The 23,958-nt window shown below is 36.4% G+C and overlaps 1 protein-coding gene across 3 annotated transcripts in view; it reads left to right on the forward strand.

Annotated features, from left to right (window-relative positions):
* Positions 1 to 21,967, forward strand: part of Gpr180 (G protein-coupled receptor 180) — a 22,447-nt gene extending 480 nt beyond the window's left edge. Inside the window, exons 1-9 of one of the 3 annotated variants that reach the window (XM_010630716.3) lie at positions 98 to 239; positions 2,481 to 2,639; positions 5,789 to 5,989; positions 12,004 to 12,184; positions 12,317 to 12,366; positions 15,330 to 15,487; positions 17,965 to 18,156; positions 20,299 to 20,376; positions 21,427 to 21,967. In XM_010630716.3, the coding sequence (XP_010629018.1) occupies position 2,639; positions 5,789 to 5,989; positions 12,004 to 12,184; positions 12,317 to 12,366; positions 15,330 to 15,487; positions 17,965 to 18,156; positions 20,299 to 20,376; positions 21,427 to 21,585 (1,020 nt within the window). In that variant the 5' untranslated portion in view covers positions 98 to 239; positions 2,481 to 2,638 and the 3' untranslated portion in view covers positions 21,586 to 21,967. Of the gene's footprint in view, positions 1 to 97; positions 240 to 321; positions 458 to 2,480; positions 2,640 to 5,788; positions 5,990 to 12,003; positions 12,185 to 12,316; positions 12,367 to 15,329; positions 15,488 to 17,964; positions 18,157 to 20,298; positions 20,377 to 21,426 lie in introns of those variants that run through there. The other 2 variants (XM_010630710.3, XM_010630703.3) reach the window with 2 other exon arrangements.
* The last annotated feature ends 1,991 nt before the right edge of the window (positions 21,968 to 23,958 follow it).

Here is a 23,958-nt window from a genome sequence, read left to right on the forward strand (position 1 = left end):
CCCTCGGGTCCCTGCTCCCCGCCTTCCTCCGGTGGGTCGGGCCGGCGGTGTCCAGCCCCTCCCTGCCACGTCGGGCGGCCTCGCCTGGCCTCCCCGCTCCTCAGGACTTGTGCACCTGAAAAGCAGTTTCAGTTTCCCCAGCCTTCTCCGAGCGCACGAATACCTGAGACACCGGTCTTTTGCAGCTTTCGAGTCGTCTCAGAAGAAGCATCCTTTGCCATTCCTGACTCCACCAGATTGTAAACATTCAGACACTCTGGTTAGCGTGTGGGTGGAAGCCCACGAACTTAGATTTGCTCTTCCATTTTTACGCTCGTTTGATGAAACCTACTAGGAGCAGGGTGGTTGTGATCACACTGCCATTATTGGCAGAATGTTTCGATTTTTTGGGTTCTAGCGTGGTAGTTTTACTCTGGATTATGACACCTAAAATTAAATCAATAGAAATGCATGCAAGGTAGTCTTTGTTTTGAGCTACATCTGATTTGTACCTTCTTGCTCTCCCTGAGTGACTTTGCAATTCATTTTAAATTTTGCCTCTTTTATTTCAGTGTTCTTCTTGACACCCTTTGACTAGTACTGTATTTCAAATGATTGTTTTCCATGATGTAGTTAGGATTTTTGATTTATATAGTCTTTAATTGCATGAAAATAAGGTGTAAGTGTGAAGGTCAGACTTTCTTTCCTAGAATGGATTCTTAAAAGATCATAGAAATGAGGAACTGTCTTGGTGTGGGAAAGGAACTTAAAGTAATGGGAAATTACAGAATTGGTAGTGTAAAGGGAGGGGAAAGGATTTTTTTAAAGTTTAGTTTTTAAAACTAAGAAAAAAAAAATGAAACCTAGTTTTCCAAAATCCAATGTGGATTGGTTAAATGAAGGAACCCTTGAAATAGTTTTGTTATTTTTGTCCCAATTTCAGTTTCTTAACTCATTGTAACTTTGACAGTGATAGTAATGTCACTGTCATAAGTGGCTTAGTCTGAACAGTGCTGGAGAATCTAGGATATGTGGAAGTTATGACATGGATTATTCCTCATGACCAGTAGAGACTTAGACAACTCTGATAGTTCATGATAATTACTTGGGAAACAGAGGAGAAACAGGTACTAAATCCAGATTTCTCAAGGCAAGACTGCGGATAGGCTGTTCCAAGTATATTTTCTCTCATATATACAGAGTCTGCCAAAAAATGTAAATTTTAGAAAAAGAAAAACTTGTATAAATATTTTAATACCAAATTTATTGAGACACCATGAGATTAGTACAAATTATCTTTGGCCTCTACAATTACAAGAGGTGCTCAAAGTGGTGGCCATTAGCTTCCAGACATCAGTACAATGAACTGCTGAAGTGTGTATATATTTTTTGGTGGACTCTATATATGAGATACATAATTATATTCCAATATATGCTGAATTATTACCAATTTTAGTGAATTCTAGTTCAGTACAGTAATAGTGAAATTATACAGAAATAATGAACTGTAAATCTGAATTCAGTATAAAGTATTAAGACCACAGGGTCACTTTTAAGACTGTTGATAATATGTAATGTAACCAGTGATAACTCTTGTAACTAAAATTTAAAAAAGAAATGAGAATATACAAGCTAAAATGAAGAACACTTTCTTGTTTCATCTCTCCTCACCCAGAGTCCCTTTCCCTAGAGGCAATTACCTTTTGCCATTTCTGTTCTAAGTCTTAACTGTAGTTGATTTGTACAACCAAGCTCATTCTGTATCAACCAGTTACCAGTCCATTTATTTAAATACAGGATGACCCAAAATTGCATATTTTTCTTTGATTTTTATAAGATAATATGACAGGAAATATGAAAAAGATAACTTTATCAAGTTTGTTCAATACAAGAATCAACTATGGTTGAAATGACACCTGCCCAGCTCAGCATTATTAGTACATAATAAGCAAACACACTGCTTGCGTTACACTGGGGTACATTATTCAGAGGTTAATCACATAACATATATTGGTCTGAAAGTTCTTTTGTAAAACTTTGTTTCAGGTGTAAAATGTGTATCCCCCAAAACATTTAATCTTTCTTGCTATTAGGTACATGTCTGATTAAAAGCATAGTTAAATATTAATAGTCATGTTATTAAAAACAAACTGTGAGGAAAAGTCTACAGTTAATGAAAAAAATGGAAAAGATGTGTGGAGTGGTTGCAAAATGAGACAAAAATTCTGTTACAGTGAATGTCCAAATATCCCAGATGTTTCTGTTATTCAGTGGAATGTTAGCAGTTGACAGCTGAATTATAAGGATGTATCACATGTTAATATGAATAATGTCTTGCAACTGAATGCAATATTCATTCTATTGTGGTTGACCTAGTTAAGTGTGATTTAAGAAAATTGTGTTTTATAAATACCCATTTTGACCAGTAGGTATTGAATTGTCCTACCTTCTCAGCACCATATAAAACCAAACTAGTTGATAATTTTTGTTTTGATGTCAAGGTGACCATGCTCTTCTATGTGTCCGAATCAACAACAAAGCAGTCGCTACTGAAAAAGAAGCTAAACTCTACCTGTTCCAAGCCCAGGAATGGCTAAAGCTGCAGGAAAACAATGATGCTTATAGTTGTAGTGAAAAATTATCCAGAGCTCAGCTGACAAGTGAGTATATTCTTTTTCTCTTTTTTGACCATTAAATCTGATTGTTTTTGCCTTAATGTTGAAGTATAGTACAGTGACTATGTACCTACCAAAATGGTTCGTGACAGCAAATATCACATTTTGCAGTACATTTTGCCAAGTACATTTTAAGCAAAATTTTAAGGAAACTAACTTTTTACTTGTTCAAAAGATAGAATGCCTTTTTCCTCCTTTTTCAATCAGATTTTTAAAAAAAATCCACACAGTTTTTCCTTCTTTCAGACTCTAGTTTTTGTAGTTCATGCTAACGTAGCACTTATATTTTTACCTAGAAGCCCCACTGAGTAACATTTGTTTAGTGTGTGTTATCTGCCAGCACTGAGCTAAACACTGAACATGTATTGTCTCAGGTACCTGCATAACTTATCCAGTACTCTTTTATAACATGTCCTTGGAACAGGAGACTTGGCTGTATGGTGACAAAATGTGTCACCACATCACTTGTAAACCTCTAGGTTTGCCTCATGGAGAGCTCTGCTTTATTCCAGTCTGGTGGCTTGAATCTTCACTCATCCATCTTCATCAACATTATTCCTTGCATTAGGGCAGTGATGGTGAACCTTTCAGAGCTTTCAGTGGTATAAACAGCCCCCTGCACCATGCATGCCATTAGTTTGCCACCACTGCATTAGGATGTTAGCTGTTCAGAGTAAAAGCGATGTAAAACTTTAGAAATGTAAAAATTTAGAAATGAAGTGCATATGTTATTCTAGCCATATTACCTCTTGTGATACTAACTCATTACAGGACAAATGAGGAATTGGAAGTATTTGTGAGAAAAAAATTGGAACCTTCCCTTGCACCCCCAACCCCATTCACGCACTCACCTGTATGAAGGAACATGGTAGGCTCTTTTAGCCTATTCAAGTGAAACACTTCCACTTCTAAACATCTAGGTGAATCAGCAATTTCTGTTTCCCTCAAGAAAGCTAGCCAGAAAAGGAGTAAAAGTAGAGGTTCCCAATCCTTGTCATCTTTTGTGGCTGTCTGTTATCTAGGTTTGTAGGATGAAGTTGGTAGTATGCTAAAGAGGTCTGAAAGACTAGACTCAGATATCAGAGACAGTTACATAAAGTTACTTACCTCAACTCTGAACTTCAGAACTTACTAGAAATTTGTACAAATGCTCACTCTTTTTCTTCCTATACCAGTTTGCTCATCCATCTATCCTACATATTTAATAGAAAAGTTAACGACCTTTGGTTCCAAACTGAACTCCCTGTGCACTGCCCCCCCTCCCCCGCCGCCTCGCCTCTTCTAGTGTTGCCTGCTTAGGAACAGGCAAGAACATTGAGCTAGTACACAGGCGAGAAACTGAGGGCTCTGCTAACGCTCCTGTCCTTGACCTCTCTGCTCTCTTCCGGTTTATCAGTCGATCCCGAGCCTGTGGTCGGCTGGCTAGCTCCCAGGTAGAATATGACAAAAGGTCATGTCAAAGCAAAGCTGCTTCGCTCATTGCAGCCAAGAAACAGCACAGGGGAGCAGTGCTAGAGAGGACAGGTCCAGGGACTACTTATAGAACCCAGGGGCACACCTCTGTGACCCACCCAGACACACCCAAAAGTGTACTTTAATGTCCTCTAAGCAGCTCCACACCAGCCAAGTTGATAAGCTTAAACATCACAGGATCTAGGTATAATACTGTATATAAAACATTTTGATACTGTCTTTTTACATCCTGTGTTTATAATTCCTCTTGTATTTTCTGGTATATTTTAAAAATCATTTAAAGGTGTTAGTATTGTATTGTGTGTCTTTTGGTTAATATTATTATTTCCTTTCATAATATGACTGGGTGATTATCTATTCAGCAGCATTCTCTGCAATTCAGGTTTTGTTACCATTTGAGGTACTAATTACACCAGCATAGACTACACATGCTGTGCTCTAGTGTTTTGTCTCAAAAACAATGAACACACAGTTTTGTGAAGTGACTTGCTTCCCAGGCTTGTTGAAAAAGACGGCAAGATGAAAACTAAAGGCCAGTATCGCTTTATAAGCATAGTGTCGTTTCTGTTTGATGTAATCCACATAATTTAAAATGAAACATCAAAAACTATATAGTTAAAAATGCAGTGGTGAGTTTTTGTATTGTCTTATCAAAAAGAATGAGCTTTAAAACAGTGACATAGCAGAACCTTTGTATAACGAGGCCTTGAGTGTGTATTTGTAAGCCTCACATTTCAAAATCCTTATTTTTGAACCAATTATTGTTCACATGTTAACTTCTTCTTAAACACCTCCAAGTATTTCAGAGAAACTATATTCTTAGCTATAATCAGTTTGTTTTAAAGAAAGGAAAGAGAATTAATGTTTACTTAACAACCACTCTGTTACAGATACAATGCCAGATGCCTCCTGTAACTTAGCTCATGTAACTTCAGTCCTTTGCTGTAGCTATTATCCTCATTTAGAAATGAGGAAAGCGAGCATCCTTGCATATGTCCCTTCCCCAGGGTCAGCAGGTCAGTACTAAAGCCAGGGTTCTAAAGTGGATCTTATGATGCCAACATTCATGACGCTTTTCCTTCCTGGTGTGGTCCCAACTCAGTGTGACTTTTGGATCCCTGTGATTTCTGTTTTTATACTTTTTATGCCTTTTTACAGAATGATTTGGTAGAGAAATCTTAAAACCATTTGTCTGTCCTAATTTTTAGATAATATTTTATTTTAGATATCTTGTAATATGCTCTTTTAAATTAACTCAGCTTGAAAAGCATTATTGTAATTGTTGCTTGACATTGTAGATGTGCTTCCTGCTACAGATTATTCTCTTAAAAATGGTTAAAATGATGACTCTTGTACATATTTTAACAGTAAAATAAATTTTTAAATGTTTCATTTGGGAACTTTGAAAATATTTAAAAGTGAATTGAAACTTTCAGTGACGTTATTCAGCTTTGTGGTGTTTTGTACTATTTTTATAGTGATTTTGAATTTAATTCCTTTCCGATTTGTATGCCTGTTCCAGTACTATACCAGAGCTTAGATTTCTGAGGCAAAGAAAAGAAAAGAAAAAGAATTCTAACCCCAAATTGGTCATATAACTAAAACAATAAATACATTTCAGAATTTGACTTTGAAAGGTGCTATTTTCTTTCTCTTGAAAGTGACAGTGAACCAGACTGAACACAATCTGACAGTGTCCCAGATTCCATCCCCACAAATGTGGCATGTATTTTATGCAGACAAGTACACATGCAAGGATGACATGGAGACTTCTCAGGTGGAAGATATCCTATTTGAAATGGTGTTGCTAAACCCAGACGCCGAAGGGAATCCATTGGACCATTTTAGTGCTAGAGAATCTGGTAAGAATATGTATTTAAATACATCATAAAAATTTTTTAAGAGGATGTATGTGCAAATATCTTCATGTTGTATTTTTAGAATATTAAAAACTATAAAAAGCAGCCTATAGATTTAACAATAGGGAAACAGTTAAATGAATCTTTTTAGAGCATTTTAATACCTATAATATTAAGTTTAAAAAGCAGAACCCTGAATTTTGTATTGCATGACCACAAGTATACTTAAAACTGCAGAGACTATAAACTATTAAAATATTAAGAGAGCCATGGATTTAGCTAGTGGTTCTGCCACCTGCCTCACAAGCGCAAGATCCCGAGTTCAATCCCCTATGCCAAAATATATACATATTTATTTATTTATAATAAAAATATAATAGGATAAATATAATAAAGATATATGGAGATTGCATATTCTGGATGATACAGTTGTGTAGTTTTTAGTTTCTTCTATAGAGTCAGAATCTTGTTTTTATGATACCCTAGCATTAATTTAATAAACATAATAAGTTGAACAATCTAAATTAGTAAGTCAGTGATTGAGATTTGAAACTGAACTACTTTGTAGAGCTGTCCCTTCACTAGGTTGCCTGAACAAATATAGACTTTACCTTTATTTATTGGTGTTTACTTTGGAATGATCAGAGTCTAATGTTTTCTAAAGCCAGATTTACTCCCATCAGATGTTTTATCAAAATTTTAGACCAGTGCATTCTGCCCTATTGTCCTAGCTCCAACCGAATTAATGACTTCTTATGACAATAAACCTGCTATAAAAAATAAGAGCAGGTTTGTTAGGCTCTTCGCAGGCCATCTCAAAGAAAAAGAGTTTGGGCTTTACCTCTTTATGAGTTTATTGTTCATTTGGAAGAGTCTATCTGTTTAGAGAGAAATCGGTTCCATTCCATCTCATTGGCCATAAAGGAGATGGGTGGAAGGTAGGGGCCTCACTGGACTGAACTACTTGGTTAGTTCAAAGCTTATGATTGCCACTGGGGGAAAAGCAAGTCAAAGATCGTGTATAATTAGATAGCAGGTTACAAATAATGTATGTATAAAGGAATGAGCACTTTTGAAAAGTACCTTTTGGTTTGAAAAAATTTATACAGAGTAACGATGGAAGGCTGAACATTTTTAAATAGTTTTAGAAGTTCTTTTTGTGAAGGAAATTACACAGTATAAGCAACTCAAGTTATTTTTGAGTACAGAGGAGTTTAAAGGTTGTATTTCACTAATGACACCTTGGACCATTCTAAGTCATTATTGGAAGTTAGTCTAATCTTCACATTTCTTTTATCTGTATTGTAAATGTTTACATTTTTCATATTTTGGAAAGATAACTGATGAAACCAGGTCTGCTGATGATGGCATTTGATGGATGGTTGGAGTAAATTCCTTTAAGGTCCATTTTCAGTGTGACACTTGTTTTTAGCAATGTTCTGGGCTCACCAAGAAGTCATACTGTGCTTCAGCCACTAAACACATAGAGTCCAGATCTACTGGCCTTTCTCCCTCCTGCCTTCCAGGCAGTCAGCCTTTGACTCCAGAGGTGTTTTATTTATTGTGTACATTCCTGAGACTCTTCTGGTTCTGGATACACTTTTTCTTGCCTCCTTATCCTGGCTCCCATTTCTGCCTCATTCCCAGTTTGGCATTTGGACTTTGACCTCCACTCCATACAGTGTTCACTTTTGTGCTGTGGACCTTGCTAGGGACACTCTTGCCTGTTATTTTCTAATGTTTTCCTTAACATCCTGGGTTATGGCTAACTTTAGGATTCATGTATTCTCATTTAATTCTTTATTCTTCTTCTAACCTACCTTTTCCCGATTTTGTCACTGATTTTGATTTGATGCTTACTCTGATATCTACAAGCACTCTTTTTATTCCACAACAGGGAAAGTTACATTGGTCAGGTCACTGATGCTGCTTAACCAAGGAGCAACTCACTGAATATGCATTTTCATTAACTGTGAGATTCTGGGCTTGATTATTAAAAAGTGCCAGAAGTGTCCAGAAGTAGCCAACCCTATTTTGTGGCTGACTTAATTCTGAAAGATCACATTATTTCATTGGTTAAAATGCTAAGAGCCTTTGTGTATAATTCTACATCGAATAATAAATTGGTTGTTTATGGTACACCCAATACTTTACTGTATATACATCCAGAGAGATTCAGAAAACAAATGAACAAACCAGGTGTCTACCCCCAGAGTCTGAAATAAATTTGGTTTGGAGTGGAAGCCACATGTTGGTTCAGAGGTCTGAAGTTGATTCCCGTGTATAGAACCACTGTCTAAAAATCTGCAGTCCATATTGATTTAGTGAGGTATTCATTTAAAGTAGAGCCCTGAGAGGGATTCTTCCTATTCTGTTCCCTCAGGTATGGAATTTGTTTCCAGGGGATAATCTCCAATTCATTCGGTTTACCAACTTTTGCTAATTTTATCTAATTATCTGTTCTATGTAAGGAAAATGGATTTGCTATGCTTTTTACTAAGAACTATTACCACATTTGTACAAAGTTTGAATTAAAATAATCTGCACGTGGCCACGATTAATGTTACATATTACTGTGGTTAAATTTTATAATTTGTTTTCTTTCAAGCCAACTAATGTATTTTATATTTTCTAGAGTTTTAAATTCCTAACTTTACACAGTAGTCCTAGTTTTATAAAACAAACTAAGGCAGATTTTATAACACTTGACAAAGTACTAAATATGAATATAATGCTTTAAAGGTAGAATAAAATGGAACTGTTTCTTAAAAAGATTAAAATCCTTGCCAGCTGTATTTGTGCTCGTGTTAGAAACCAAAAGGAGTATCCAGAAACCCGAGAGCAGTACGACCCAAAGCAGGTGTACTGGCTTTCATTGGAATATTACAGCTCTGCTGTTTTTGTGGTCTTACTATTTTTTATTCCAGCAGATACGTTCATGATTTTTTTCTGTTTCCCTTTTTCCCTCCATGTTCTGAAAGGTAACAGGTTGGCCATCCCATTTAGCACTGGTAGCATGTTGCTAGTAACGTGTTAGGATGTTTTTGACTTTTGGTAACAGAAAATCCTCATGCAAATGGTACAGACAGTAAAGAAATTAATTACTATCTTAAGCAGTAAGTTCCAAGGTTTCTTAAAGAGATTATTTAGCATCTTTTCCCTTCCGATCCTCGGCTTTGTCTTTAGCTCCCTCCAGTTCAAAGTTAGCTGTAGCAGCACTTCTAGGCATTTCATGTAGGTACTGGCAATCGTCTGTGTGTCTTTTTGAGAGGAGGGAAATCTGTCCCAGAAGCCTCCCATCATCACATTTCATTTGTCAGCACCGGGTCATATACCCTTGCTGTACACTTCACAGAGAAAGGTAAGTTAAGGTGTCAGAGAGATGATAAGGGCAGACAAATCCATCAGGAGGTAGGTTTACCTCCTCCTGGCAAGGTATTGGAAATTCTGATTGGTTCTGGGGCCCAGCAGGAGTGGGCCCTGGGATTTTGAGACAGGGAGATGTTGGAGAAGCAGGGCTGTCTGCCACTTAACCCAAGGACTCTTTCCCATTTCTCTCCCCTCTTTTCCTCTCCCTTGTTCCTTTAGCTAGGGCTGAAGTAACTTAAGCTGTCCTCTAAGTGTATACGATTATAGTTAGAACATTGTCCTTCTAATCTGAAGGTTTCAGTTGTGGAAACAGAATCTGGGTGTGACCTCGGCATGTGGGCTTCAGCCAGACTCACTTCTGTAAACAGGACAGTTGTGGGGTTCACTCTTCACAGCCTGCCTTGGGCATAATCAATATTACAGTCCTCTGCGTGACTGTCTTATAGTTTGTTTAACATATTATTTCAATGAAATGATTTTCTTGGTTGGTTATAATATTAGCTTTTCCTGAAACATACATTAAACATTGCATAATCCTAAAACATTTTTTCTGGCAGTATGTATATTATTTTTAAAAGTCTCCTGCATTATTGTAATTTCTTAGTAAATTGAGAATTTAATTTTCACGGTAGATTTGTAACCTAATGGAGTCTGATGCTTTATCCTGTAATTCTACAAAGCATTATATAGAAAGAACTTTAATAGAATGCTTTAATTCTTTAATGCAAAGAAGGGAAAATAAAAACTAAGATCCAAAACACAGCATACATAAAGAATTTTACTGAACCATAGGTGTTGTAATATGGTAAGCATTTGTATTTTCTGTCTTGTTTCAGTATTTCTAAAGCTGCAATATACATCTATGTAAGAAGTTTAAAAAGAAAGTACCTTTCTTGTTATTGATCTTCTTTTCTTGAAGTCTAAATAGGCCTTTTTACCTGTGATGAAAAAGCGAACTGTCATCATTTATGTAGGTAGAGCAGGAGAGACACCCAGTGGCTAAAAAACTTCTTGCTGCTTTTCCCCCCAACTATGGGAAAAAATAAAAAAAAGATTGAGGTTGAACTATTTATTAGCTGTTTTTCGTATGATTTGTGTCATCTGGATTCCTTTTCCAAAATTGTCTTCCACATAATGGATATACTCTCATTTGTGCTCATTAATTGGAGTTTACCCTAAATGGGAAATTGGAGTAAGCCTGGTGTTCACAGCAGGAGTGGGAGTGACTCCAGTTCAGGCTCCTCAGCTCCAGACTCAATAGAGACAGCTCTCTTCACAGCCTCTCAACAGCACTGCGGTGTTACATAGACTGCAGAAGCCTGACCATCAGGACTTCTCACAGCGTAACCAAGAACAATTGGCACTCTGTGCACAGTGCCACATCTGTGGATGCAACCAACCATGGATCAAACATATTTTGGGGGGAAAAATGTGTCTGTATTGTATTGGACATATACACACTTTTTCTATACAGTCATTATTTTCTAAACAACCCAGGATATCTCTTATCTAGATAGCATTTATATTAAGTACAATAAGTGATAAAAGATAACTTAAAATATGTGGGTGGCAGAAGAGCTGCCAGTAGGAACTAGAGGTTGCTATGATGACTGGCACCACTTTTAATATAAAATCTGCACATTCTTACTCATCTTTGCCAACCAATCCCTTTTGCTCATAGTTTCTGCTAACTCACTAATAATTTCACTAACCATGATATCATCGTGGCCTAGTTTGACTCCTCTGTCCTGACCCAACATCAGTTCCTTTCAGCTTCAACCTCTACAATGTACTTCCTTTCCATGTTTTATAGTTGGAATTCTCAGGAGAGAATATCACATGCCAGCTTACTGTAAAGAAACAAATTATGTTGTTAGCCACTTCGCTCAGTGGCTGTCCGTTTGGGGTCATGGTTGTAGCCAGCTGTGAAGAGCTGTCAGCCATCTCCATCGGGTTTCTTCTTTGGCAGGAGCTGCAGAAACTTAACTCACAAGGGGCTCTGGGCATGACAGGTGTTTTAAAGCTTCGTCCAAGTGGAAATTCCAAGGCATGGAACATTCTGGGACTGTGACCCTCATGTGTTAGTTGTAGTGGAATCACCCTCAGGCTTACTAACATGGATGGCTGGGCTTCACCCTCAAGAGTTTCTAATTCAGTAGATTCAAGGTGGATCTAAGAGTTTGCATTTACAAGAGGTTCTCTGGGGAGGCTGCTGACCCAGGGACCACACTTGGAGAAGCACTGTGGAGGTATATTAAACTATTTTTGACTGAATAAATCCATTTCTGAATTTCTTATGCAGGAAATTCACCTTGAGGGTAAGAAGTATATGTAACTGAGTGCTGAAGTCATTGTTTTCATTTGCTATTTTTAAACAAAACTGATTTTATGGTGAGTCTTTCGACTTCCTTCACTATGGTTTTTTACAGATTGACTGTAGTTCACCCTAATCTGCTTTATTCTAGTTACAACTTTGTTCCAAAGTATAAAGTTAATTTACTTTCCCTCTTTTTTGTCCTTATAAAATGAATGCTATGACTCCAGTTAAAAAAAACAAGTTCTAGAAAAATATTGACAGGCAGATTTGAAAGCAGCCCAAAACTAATCTGGTGTTTTACTGAAGCAAACTCCCTCTCTTCTCTTCACAGGGTTACATGAGTTCTTTTTCCTCCTAGTCCTAGTGTACTTTGTGATTGCTTGCATTTATGCTCAATCATTGTGGCAGGCTATTAAGAAAGGAGGACCCATGCACATGATTTTAAAGGTTCTGACAACTGCATTGCTGTTACAAGCTGGTTCAGCTTTAGCTAATTACATTCATTTCTCCAGGTAACTCAAAACCACTAAAACTGTGTTCATCATTACATCTAATTAATCCTAATTAGTCCACCAAAATTATGCTTGCTTTGATTATGAGCAATTTTTTTCCATATTTGTAATTCACACTCTTCAATTTCCCAGGTACTCCGGAGATGGAATAGGGGTACCTTTTATGGGAAGTTTGGCAGAATGTGAGTATCTTTGTGAGCATTATTTTTGGGTTTTTGTTGTTATTTGTAGTAAACTTGCCATCTCTTTGTTTCCTTTTGTTAACATTATTCTGGGCTGAGGGTATAGCTAAGTGGAAGAGGTGCTTGCCTGCCATGTGTGAGGCCCTGGGTTTGACCTCCAGTATCACAACAAAAAGAGAAAGAATAAATACATTTTTTATTAAAATTTTGCTGCCTAGGGCTGATTACAACTCAGCTCTCTTGAAAACAGAGTTGCAGATTTAGCTTTCATGTATCCTGTTTAGTTTCTTCTTAACAGAGAGTGTGCTTTACAGCATATTTGTATATATTCTCTCATTTTATCCTCAGTAAAAAGTAAGTGCTTATTCCTATTTTGCACATAAAGAATCTGGGCTCAGTGAGGTGAAGCACGGTTCCGAATATCAATCAGCTGTTGAGCCAGGAGCCCAAACTCAGACCTGTGCTAATTCTGGTTTTTTTTTCTTTTTTTCTCATACTGTTTGTTTCTGTTTCTGACTCAAGGCCTTTTGTGCACCTGTAATTGAGCTGTTCTCATGCCTTTGTTCTTTTATTTATAAGAGAATTGCTTATGAATTAATTTTTAATTAAGCATGGTAGAAAAATATTTAATTTTTTTCAATTTTTTTTTTATTAGTACATGTTGGGAGTACATAATGATTTCATTCCTGATGGGGACTTGGTACATGCACATAACACATCTAAATTCTTCAAAACAAGTATCCAAATGGTCCTGCAGTCCTTAAAGAGAACTTCAGAGGGACATTAATTCATATGCCATTCTTAATGCTGAAAAACTAAGATTTGCTCTAAAAAGCAGATTTTGCATATGAAACCACACTAGGGTTTACTTTTCTTCTATTTTCATATTTCTCTCCTAGTATCTTACCATACTTGCCATTAATCATCTTAGCGCCTGCTCATCCCCACCTTGCCACCTGTTTTAAGATTCTGGAACTTCAAGAGCCTTTTAACCCGCTTTTGAAGAGGATGTGTACGGTTCACCTCCTGGGCATAGACAAGGGGAGCTTTATGCTTTCTGAACATTGTCTAGAGCCCTTCTACTCCCTCTTTTTTGAGGGGAGGATAACACACAAAGTGCTAAAGCTGGACTGAACCTGAAGAGTAATTTAGCTTACAAATTTTGCTGAGGAAATTGATGTCCACAAAGAACACAAAGCCAATCAGTGGCAAAGCTGTTACTAAAATCAAGGACTGTTGAATGTTTATGTCAGCTATGTACAAAACAGTATTTTAGACTGTCTGGCATTCTACTGAAGGCTGAAAAACAGTGTTTTTCTTTTTTTTAAAAGACTGCATTAAATTGATGTTGGTAACTTAATAGTTCCAACACTAAAAGGTTTGGTTAAGTGATCAGAATTCAAGACGGAATGGAGTTTTTATGTGATCTCTGTGTTTTATCTAAAATTAGCTTATTTTATCAACAATAAATGAACAGTGTTCTCGTCCATTTGTACAGTAGTATTATATTGATCTGTATATCATTTAGTACACAAAGAAATGAGCCAGAAAAATTGCAGATCTTTTCCCCAAGGTATTTGTTTGTGATGCTTAGCAGCTTATATAGGAATATTCCTTGGGCCAGTCACTTTAACTATGTATTTGTAAGGTGTTTAATAAAGTTAATTGGTATAGCAGTCATTTAGAACTCCATGATGAAAGAAAAATGAATTTGATGCGACAGGCCCTGACATTTTATATCATTCAAGCACAGTGACAATTCGTTATCGGAAGGTTAAGTCACTTGTTCTCATTTAGATGGCAAGGCAGAGGACAATCTGCCAAAATATATCTGAAAAAGAATGTCATTAGTAGACTTTTGACTTGCAGCCTTTACGTATAAGCATTATACACTACGGCTAGTTGTCTCCATTTCTACAAGAACATCCTCACATTAAATAAAACAGTGAAAGAGCAGCCAGGCATGGTGGCGCACACCAATAGTCCCAACACTCCGGCAGGCTGAGGCAGAGTTGCCAATTTGAACAAGGTAGTGACTTACTGATACCCTCAAAATTTTAAAAAGGGCTGGGGATGTAGGTAAGTGTAAAGGCCCTGGTTTCAATCCACAGTACTATCCCCCAAAAGAAAAGTAAAAATCAATGTCAAAGTGATGGGTGACAGTAGTTAAATTGTGGCCACTAGTTTATTCCAAAATCCAAATCAAGAGCTACTATAATAAGAAAGTGATGGCTTTCTAAAAAAAATCAGTAATTACTCGTTTATAATAAATATGCCCAGAACTGGAAGCATTTATAGATTTTTGTTTCCTTGTGCTGTCTGATTGCATCCATTTTAAAGTGGCAGGCTTTCCCTGCGGTGCAAGTGACAGCCACACGGTGGCACACTGCACCAGTTCATGGAGCTTTTCATTTGTCCTCAGGACTCTGAAACCAAAGCCAGAGTAATTGGATGTTACTGCGACTGTACACTTCATGGTCATAGTGTTTCTTATTAATAGTTCTAGAGCATTCTCTTCATATTATACTTCAGCCATCAAAAATAATCCTAACAACCCAGAAATGAAGGTACTCAAATTTTCCACTTTGCAGAAATGATATTTAAAATTTGTTTATTTTGATCAGGTTTATGTGTACAATTATAAAAGCTGAGAAAAATGGGAAACATGAAAAGCTTTAAGATTCGACTTAGAAAAATGATATGGGCATCTGTATATTTTAAAATAGGAGTATTGCCACTGTTTTAACTGTTTCTTATAAATGTTTACAAATCATATGGCAAATTTTTAATTCCTTAAAATTACTTAAAATTAAAATACCTCTTACTGAACTTCCTTAGCTCTCCTTTGCAAATGCCCGTCTTTTTGTGACCAAAAAAAGGGTTGTTCTTATCTCAGTACAAAAGTACCAGCTTCTGTGTGTTGTAGAAACTTGGTTAACTTTGATTTTTTCATTTCCCTTTAGTTTTTGATATTGCTTCCCAAATCCAGATGTTATATCTACTCCTGAGCCTGTGCATGGGGTGGACCATAGTTAGAATGAAAAAGTCCCAAAGCAGACCTCTCCAGTGGGACTCCACGCCTACATCCACCAGCATTGCAGTGTTCATTGTCATAACCCAGGTGAGTGTGCATACTCAGTTTTTGCTTCTAACAACCTTTAGAAATGCAGTCTCGATGGTATCTGATTTCGAAATTATAACCTGGGATTCATGAAGAATTTGTGTCATTTTGAAGTAATGGATTTAAATTACAGAATGATTGAACAAATATTCTGTGAATCTTCTGGGTACTAAAATTGTGTGTGTGTGTGTGTGTGTGTGTGTGTGTGTGTTTTAAAATATATATGTATAAAATACAATTGCAGTTTACCTGACTGAGCTTCCTGCCAGTTTTTAAAAGCACAGTATTTCCCACCTACTAATTTTATTTCGTATTTTCTGTCACATGGTAAGTATTCAGCATTGAATGAGTGAATCAGGAAATGTGAGATTTCATCCATTGACAAGACTCTTTAGAACTGACTACTTTATACAGAAAAGTATTCAGCTGACTATCTGAGATTAATTAAAAGGCAAACTATGGAATAAGAAAGAATGAAATCCTGCTTTTCGAAACAAATACAAAAACAGAACTGGATACTAGAAAAAATTACTATATGTTTTCCTCTAGATTGGTAACATTGCCATTATTCTACAATAGCCATATGCCTATGCGCAGTGGGTTTAAAAATTCACCAGAAAGCTGTAAAAAATTCACATCAAGTCTGTGAGATGATAATGAGCTATGCTCCTAGCTTCAGTAAAGGACATTATAATGTAAATTTTAGCGCATTAAATAAATTGAAAAATTCAGGATTGAAGGGTGGGTCCTGTGCTGTATTCATCTGTAACTATAGTATTTGTTTAGCATGGTAGGTGCTATGTGAAGTAAGCATATTGAATTTCCATGATTGATTAAAGAAAGACACCATATTCTGGGGGGTGATGGTTAGAAACATAGTTCCAGGAAGGGAGCTAATGAGAAAGAATTAGAAGTGATTAAACCATGAGCAAGACTCTAACCAACTTAATATTTTTGATGCAGGACTTCTGAAGAGTAGTGTTAATATCAGGTTAAATTTTCATTTCTCAATTTATAGCTCTTTTAAAACTTGTTTTTATTATCATTTTATTATAATTTTACTTTATTAACATAGACAAATACAGATTGAAAATTAAGACTTTGACACTGCACTAGAGCTTAAGTGGGCATTTATTAAAAATGCATTCGACATAGTCCTGCTTGACAGTAGCCAAACAAGACTGATGAGACAAGTAACCAAAGATCACATAGATCCTTACAGAAATAGTCACATATTATCATATGTGTATGAAAATCGGGAATTCGGGTATAAAAACATGTGAACCCTAGGAAATGGTAGCTTTATAATTATACTCCTTTATTGTAAAAGTTAAGTTTAGAAATGTAGATTAAGGACTCAGATAACAGTAACAGTACTAATAGCAAATATCAGGCCCAAAAAGGACTTTTCACAGGTGCAGGATGACAGAGAAGTTCACCTATTAGGAATATTCTTGGAGTAAGATTGGGATAGAAATAGAAAAACAGAAAGTGAGGACAGGAAAAAGTTTCTTAGAAGCCCCACAAAAGCTAAGAATTGGATTTAATACCGAGTTTTTATCTGAAGTGCTTCGGGTTCACCAACAAGTCGTTTCTGAGAGATGAGTTGACAAGTAAAGGAAGCCCAAGGGCATATTTGATCATGAAAACATTATAGTGATTTAATGTTCAGTATGGGCAGAGGAACAACGGACTCTGATTTGTATTGAATAGAATTAAAGGGAATAGCATAACAAGAACTTGCTGAGCTCTTTACTGTTGCAGTCACGATAGGGAGAAAAGGTCAGCAGACGAAGGATGTATAACAGTGCTCTAGTGCTTATGGTGAATATTTTTCAAGATGTACTTTTCTTTACCTTTCATAGCAACTATGAGAAGATTAATCATGGGGGAGTGAAATCTAAAATTAACAATTCTTACTTGACTTGTTAACTTCTGGATTACAACATATTTTGAGATATTTAAAGGTACTTAAAAGGGATTTAGCTCAGTGGTTCCGCTGCCTGCCTTGCAAGCGCAAGGACCTGAGTTTGATCCCTGGTACCCCCCCCCCAAAAAAAAAGGTACTTGAGATAGTAGGCTGGAATGCGGAACGGTTTGATTTGTACTGATGGTATTGAAGGAAGGAAATGCATTTAGAAGAAAGTTTACATATATTCTCAAACATTTCTATGGGATCCTTAGAGATGTATTTGAATCATTGCAGCACTAGAATCTTTTTGTTTTTTTCTTGTTTTTAAACTGTGTCTCATTTGATAAATATCCTCTTTCTCCATAGCTTAAGCTTGTTAGAGAAAGGAAAGACTGCCTGTGCTTTACTATGGGCTTTATTAGTCTGATAAATCTTAGTCTCTTAGGAATACTTACGTAATGTTTATATATGTTATATAATGCTTAAGGGAATGTTTACAAGAGTTGAAAAACTACTCTGGTAAATACTTATCATTTTTCTCTCTAAATGTAATATTGTTTTGCAGAGTATTTTGCTACTTTGGGAGCAGTTTGAAGATACCAGTCATCATAGCTCCCATTCACACCACAACCTAGCAGGGATCCTTCTAATCGTTTTAAGAATTTGCCTGGCACTGTCATTAGGCTTTGGACTCTATCAGATCATCACAGTGGAGAGAAGCACCCTCAAAAGGGAGTTCTACATCACATTCGCCAAAGTATGAGTCGGGGGTCGACAGTGGCTTCTTCTGATTATTGATTGCTTTCGGATTTCTGTGGGTGTCATAAAGAACTACATGCTAAGCTGTCTTAAACTTTTCATTGTGTGCCCGAGTGCTGGGATTGCAGTGTACACCACTGTGCCTGGCTTCGAGCATGTCTGCACCACTCTGCACCCTTCAATTCCTCTTCTCATTTCATCTTCCAGCCTGCGTAATGTAGATGTTATTAGCCCCATTTTACAGAACCCCCATTTTATAGAACACGAATTTTCCAGGTAATCTTTGGTAGGCCAATTTTTGCCTCCACTGTAGTTTCTTCGTCAATAGGGATTTTTGTACTTTTTCTGTGGTATTGGAATATTTGTAAAATGTTTTAATAAATTACAATATGGCCTGCAGTTTCTGAAGAGCTAACAATGAACTGCTGCTCTCGGCGTTACGCAGTGTTCCAGCAGCGTGTGAGAAGCCAGTTCTCAGCATAAATGAGGGAAGCCAGGAGGCTGAGGACCTTCATGTTGCAGCCCCTTTGCCCGTCTGAGGTCATGTCCACTTTATTCCCCCGTCCATGCCCTTCTTACGGCTGAGAGATCTAAAAGCAGATTCACTTCTTTTTGTACCCATTTAGTCCAAGAGAAGGACCAGGTCAGGGACTGGAGCAGTAGCTTACAGAAATCTCCCTCCCTGAAGGTTCCGTTTTTCTGTCAGGTGGAGAGAGTCGGCGCCCCTTCTTCACATTGGCAGCTCACACCAGCACCGAACGCTGTCGGGCGCCGGGCCTGGCCCACGGCATCTGTCCCAGCACTGTGAGGCAGCCATGCAGGAGGACCAGACTCCCTCCTGACTCCCAGTGTGAGCTCTGCAAAGCTGCTGCTGCTGCAGCCCTGGGAAGCAGTTTCAGGCTCAAAGTACCAAATGGACGAGCAAGGGCCACTTTGCTTTTGAACTTTTCACTGGCTGACAAAGTACTCTTTGGTTGGTTAGTGTATGGTGGAGGCTTTTAGGCATTAGGTTTATCCTCTTTTGTTTTGCATTTGAAACAGTCCCAAATGCTTTTCCTTAAAAATTCTGTTTTAAATTTAACTTTTTGAATGGGTCAAACATCCAGAAGTATTTAAAGAGCAGCAAAGGGCACATCTTACCTTACTCCCGTCTACTCACTTACCATTGTCACCTCCTCATGTAATTTCTGATATCAGTACCTAATTTATTTTCCTAGAATTTCTTCATTTGTTGTTCGTTTTTTGAGACAGGGTCTCGTTATGTAGTTTAAACTAGCCTTGAACTCATGATGCTGCTCTTGCTTCAGCCTCCTGAGTGCTGGGATTATGGGCGTCCACCACCACACCCATCTCCTAGAGAATTTTTAATACATATTCTTATGTATAGTTCCCTCCGTTTTAATGTAAGGAATAATATTCCAAACACTTTTTTCTACATCTTTCTTTTTTTTTTTGCCCCTAAATTTTCAGTATATCCTAAATATCACACCAGCTACTATTTATTGATTTGTTGCATATTTAATTTTAGAAAAGAGAATATGTTGCCACTGTTCAAGGGGAAATAGGAAAAGGTATTTGAAAAATATAAACAGTTTCCCATTTTTACTTGTCTAGTTTCCCTTCCATACTGTCCCTCAAACAGCAAACCACCTTTAATCAAGTTTTTTTTTGTATTTTTACAGAATTTCTTTGCATATCTGCATTTTTAAAGAGATAAATGTATACCTTGCTTTTCTCAATTTTTTATATTAATGTATTTATATCAAAATATGCTTATGTAACAGCATTACAAATACAAGGTTATAAATGATTCCAAAAATACTCATTCGATTAGAAACGAAGCATTAAATCATAGCAAGAGTAAATTTATTTCTCTGTTTTATTGCAAGCTCTGTTCTCAAGGCCATCTGATTCCAATCAGAACCTAAATACACGAGTGGTGATATTATTTGGTACATTTTAAAAGTAGAGACATAGCACTTGGGAGGCTGAGGCAGGAGGATCACTGTGAGTTCAAGACCAGCCTGGGCTACATAGTGAGTTCCAGGTCAGTCTCAACTATGTAGTGAGACCCTGCCTCAAAAAAAATAAAGTAGAGACATAGCCATGCTTTGTTTGACTTATTATTCATTTGTTTCAGGGCTGTATCTTATGGTTTTTATGCCACCCAGGTCTAGCATGCATTTCTGTCATTTTTAGTGACTACCAAAGAGATAAGGTAAGGAATGATATATGTCATGCATGATCAAAATACTTTCCTAAATGACAGTATAGTCTTTGTTGAAAAAATATTAAGGTAGGAGGGGCCTGTTTATCCATTCAGAAGTTTCTTGAGTTCTTTAAAATAAAACTTTGAAATAGCCTATTTAACCAGTGAACATTAGAATTTCAAAGTACAGAATAAATTTTTCTTAAATTTAATCTACAAGCAAGATGATACAAACAGCTTTTGTCCCTACGTTAGCCTATTTCAGAATGATGTTCTATAAATTACAGGGGGGTTTTTTTTGCAGCGCTGGGGATTAAACTTGGCCTTGTGCATGTCAGGCAAGTGCTCTGCAGCTGAGCTGCATCCCCAGCCCCAAATTATAAAATTTATAACACATCTTTGTTAGGAAAAAAAATGATTAAAAATTTTTGCTACATAATGGTAAAATCAAGATGGGTTCGTGAAAATCAATCTTGTCATTTCCAAGACTACGACCTGAACTGTCACAGCTCACGTAAGCTGAATTTTGAATCTGCGTTCTTAGATGAGTGACTCCATCGTCTCAAAGTGGAGTTCTGCCAAAGCCCTTTCCAGGCAGTGCCGTATGTGCTGGAATACACAACTGCTTACTCAGGCTGAAGTATTTACATAGGGTAAATAAGTAGGAAGACAGTATACCGAAATAGAAAAGTGCCTTTAGCATTTTTCAAGGGCTTTTAGAGTATTCTAACATTTGGGTAGAGGGCACGCTTTTTCATCTTCCTGGAACCTGAAACTCCTGTCTAAAGTGTGTACATCTTTAGTAGAGAATGCTTTAGTAAATTATTTCATGGCTTACTTTGTTGTCTATAAACCATGTGTACAAGGAAGTTTACCCTTGAACAGTTACATTTCTGAACGTAAGCCACATTTTATTGTAGAGTATTTCTTTGGTAAAATGTACTCGGAATAAAGATGAAGGATAGAGTACTGTATATAAAAAGTATGTATGAGTTCATGATAAATTGAATATAAATTCTGTGTTTCAGCATGCAGTCAAAGCATTCTTTTTCTTTGCAGGTTATTACAGTAGGAGTTATCCTTTGCCAGTCTGCGTCCATGGTTATTCTCTACAGACTCTTCTTATCCCACAGCCTATACTGGGAAGTTTCTTCGCTTTCCTCAGTAACCCTGCCACTGACCATATCATCTGTACACAAAAGTCGACCTCACTTCTGATACTTGGCTGTCGTTGAAAGAAAAAGTGAATTGGTTAAAAGAGTGCAATAAGGATCCAAACACAGTGACTCTTTTTTCATACATTTGGTATGAAAAACCCACTAGTAAAAGTAAAGCATGTTACTTATGTAACTGCATTTAAGCAGTACCAAAACTTAGAAAAGATAGTAAATGAAATGTTTTGAAATATACTTACACAATAAACTTTTAAGAAGGAATGGTGTTATAAGGAGATTGACAGATTTTCCATATGGAAATAAATTGAAAAAGAGTTACATGACACTTTGGTGGGATGTTCACTACTTATTATGCCTCATATCCATAGCTAACTCAGGTTTGATAGTCTTAAAAAGTAATCAGTTAAATGATTACTTGCTTATACATATCTAAACTAGTTCAGTTATGAAATCAGTATAATACACTGATTTTAAAAACTGCTTCTTTTTGATTTTTTAAAAGAAATGCATTTCATATTAGAATTTAAAAGAACAGAAAATAAAATTACTTCAGGAAATGAATATAAAATGTTCCCAATTAGATGAATAAGGTTTTATTTGTGAGTGAGATTATTCTCCGATTTTTTTCTTTTATGTTTGGCTTTAGTTCAGGTTTCAGCTTGACTAGCAAAGGATTTTTGACAAATAATTTATGAAAAATAAAACAGGTACATTACAAGTGTTATAAGGACAAAAGGATTTTAAAATCTGAGCACTTAGGTGAAGGGACAAGCAGATTTATGTTTAAAAGGAAAGAAGGAAAAGGTACTATGTGATATGCTGCTAAAATTTTTAATCCTGATATAATTCATTTCTCTTACATTGAATCCCAATCATAATTAAGCCGTATACACAGATTAAATTAACAGAAGCATTTCACATAAATGTTGGTTTCAGTCATCAACTACCCATGAATTCCTGCCCAAGGATACTTAATCAGGATTAAATTTTCTATGAATAATTGAAAAACAAAATACTCACCAGATTTGTTATAATCCATGTTGGCACTGGATTCTAAGTAGTTGCCATCTTGAATCCTTTGTAATAAAGCCATATTTGTGTGTGTGTGTGTGTGTGTGTGTGAGAGAGAGAGAGAGAGTGAGTGATGCCCCTATATTGAATATGCTAGTTTAAAAATGTTCTTATCAAGTGACTGATTAAAGATTGCTATGTGCTTGTCAGTACCTATTGTATAAAATGAGTAGTCCAATTAATACTTACTGATTTGAAATTACTCTGTTGCTGTTTGTCAAGTTGTTCCAGCCTTTTTGTTTTTACCTCTGGTTTATTTAAAACATACTTTTTATCTGCTTACTCCATTTTTAATGAAGAAATGGTGCAATGATCTGGTAATTAAGCCTTTTCATTAGATAGTTAATGTATTTCAACTTAAAAATACCTGTTTTTGTTTTTTCCCTAGCATGTAGACTTGTAGGAAATGAAGAGTATTCTTTGTCACTTAAAGGTAGACTGTGTGTGTCTGTGACTAGCAAAATGGCAAAGGAACAGGTCAGCCTGCTGTTGAAGTCATCTAATAGTTCTTTAGCATTTATTAAACAAAAGCTGCAGGTTAAGACTAGAAAGTTCGAGGTATATCTTAGGTTTGTAGCATCTGGTGAGTGGTCATAAACTTTATTTTACTGTGTCTCACAAGCAATACCTGTTACTGTCTGTTGTGTTCAACTGAGTTGCTGTCAATTCGCTAAGAAAAATAGCCTTTTCATAAATTTTGTGAACTTGCAGCAATGGGAAAGGAATGAGCTTTGTCACTTTACACATATAGTAAATATAATCAAAAAATAGTGTTTTCACTTATTAAACCTTAACAGGTTTTTCTAAGCTGATTTTTTTTAATGTATGGTTGAAATTGCCAGTAATTTATTTTGTTATTGAAAAGCCATTGTGAAATAAAGGAAAAAAATTATTAATAAATACATAAAACTATCTTTGGCAATCAGGAACAAAACTTAGTGCATAAGTCGTGACAGTATCTTTTTTCTTTCTGAATGTTTACATGGATATTTATCACTGCAGATTACAGAAGAATGTGTATAGTGTAAAACCTGATTAAAGAACAAACTACTTTTCTTCCTCTGTCAGATACTTTTTTAAAAATCTGTTTTCACACTTTTTTTCCTTAAGATGAATGGTCTTCCAGGATTCTCCACCTCTTTTTTTAGAAGCATTTCTTCCCTTAAGAAAATGTGAAGTTGTTTTTTTGTGTTTTTTTTTTTTTTTCCATGTATAATGATATGCATGCCTAGTATACACCAGCCCTTTTACCCTCATTATGACTATACTCTATTGTAATAACCAAGCCTATTTTAACTAAGTAGAGGAAAGAAATATTTCCCCTGAGGTCACCCAAACATAGTTT

The sequence above is a fragment of the Fukomys damarensis genome, unplaced genomic scaffold (genome assembly GCF_012274545.1).
Source record: "Fukomys damarensis isolate Sample0158 unplaced genomic scaffold, DMR_v1.0_HiC HiC_scaffold_6, whole genome shotgun sequence".
NCBI lineage: Eukaryota > Metazoa > Chordata > Mammalia > Rodentia > Bathyergidae > Fukomys > Fukomys damarensis.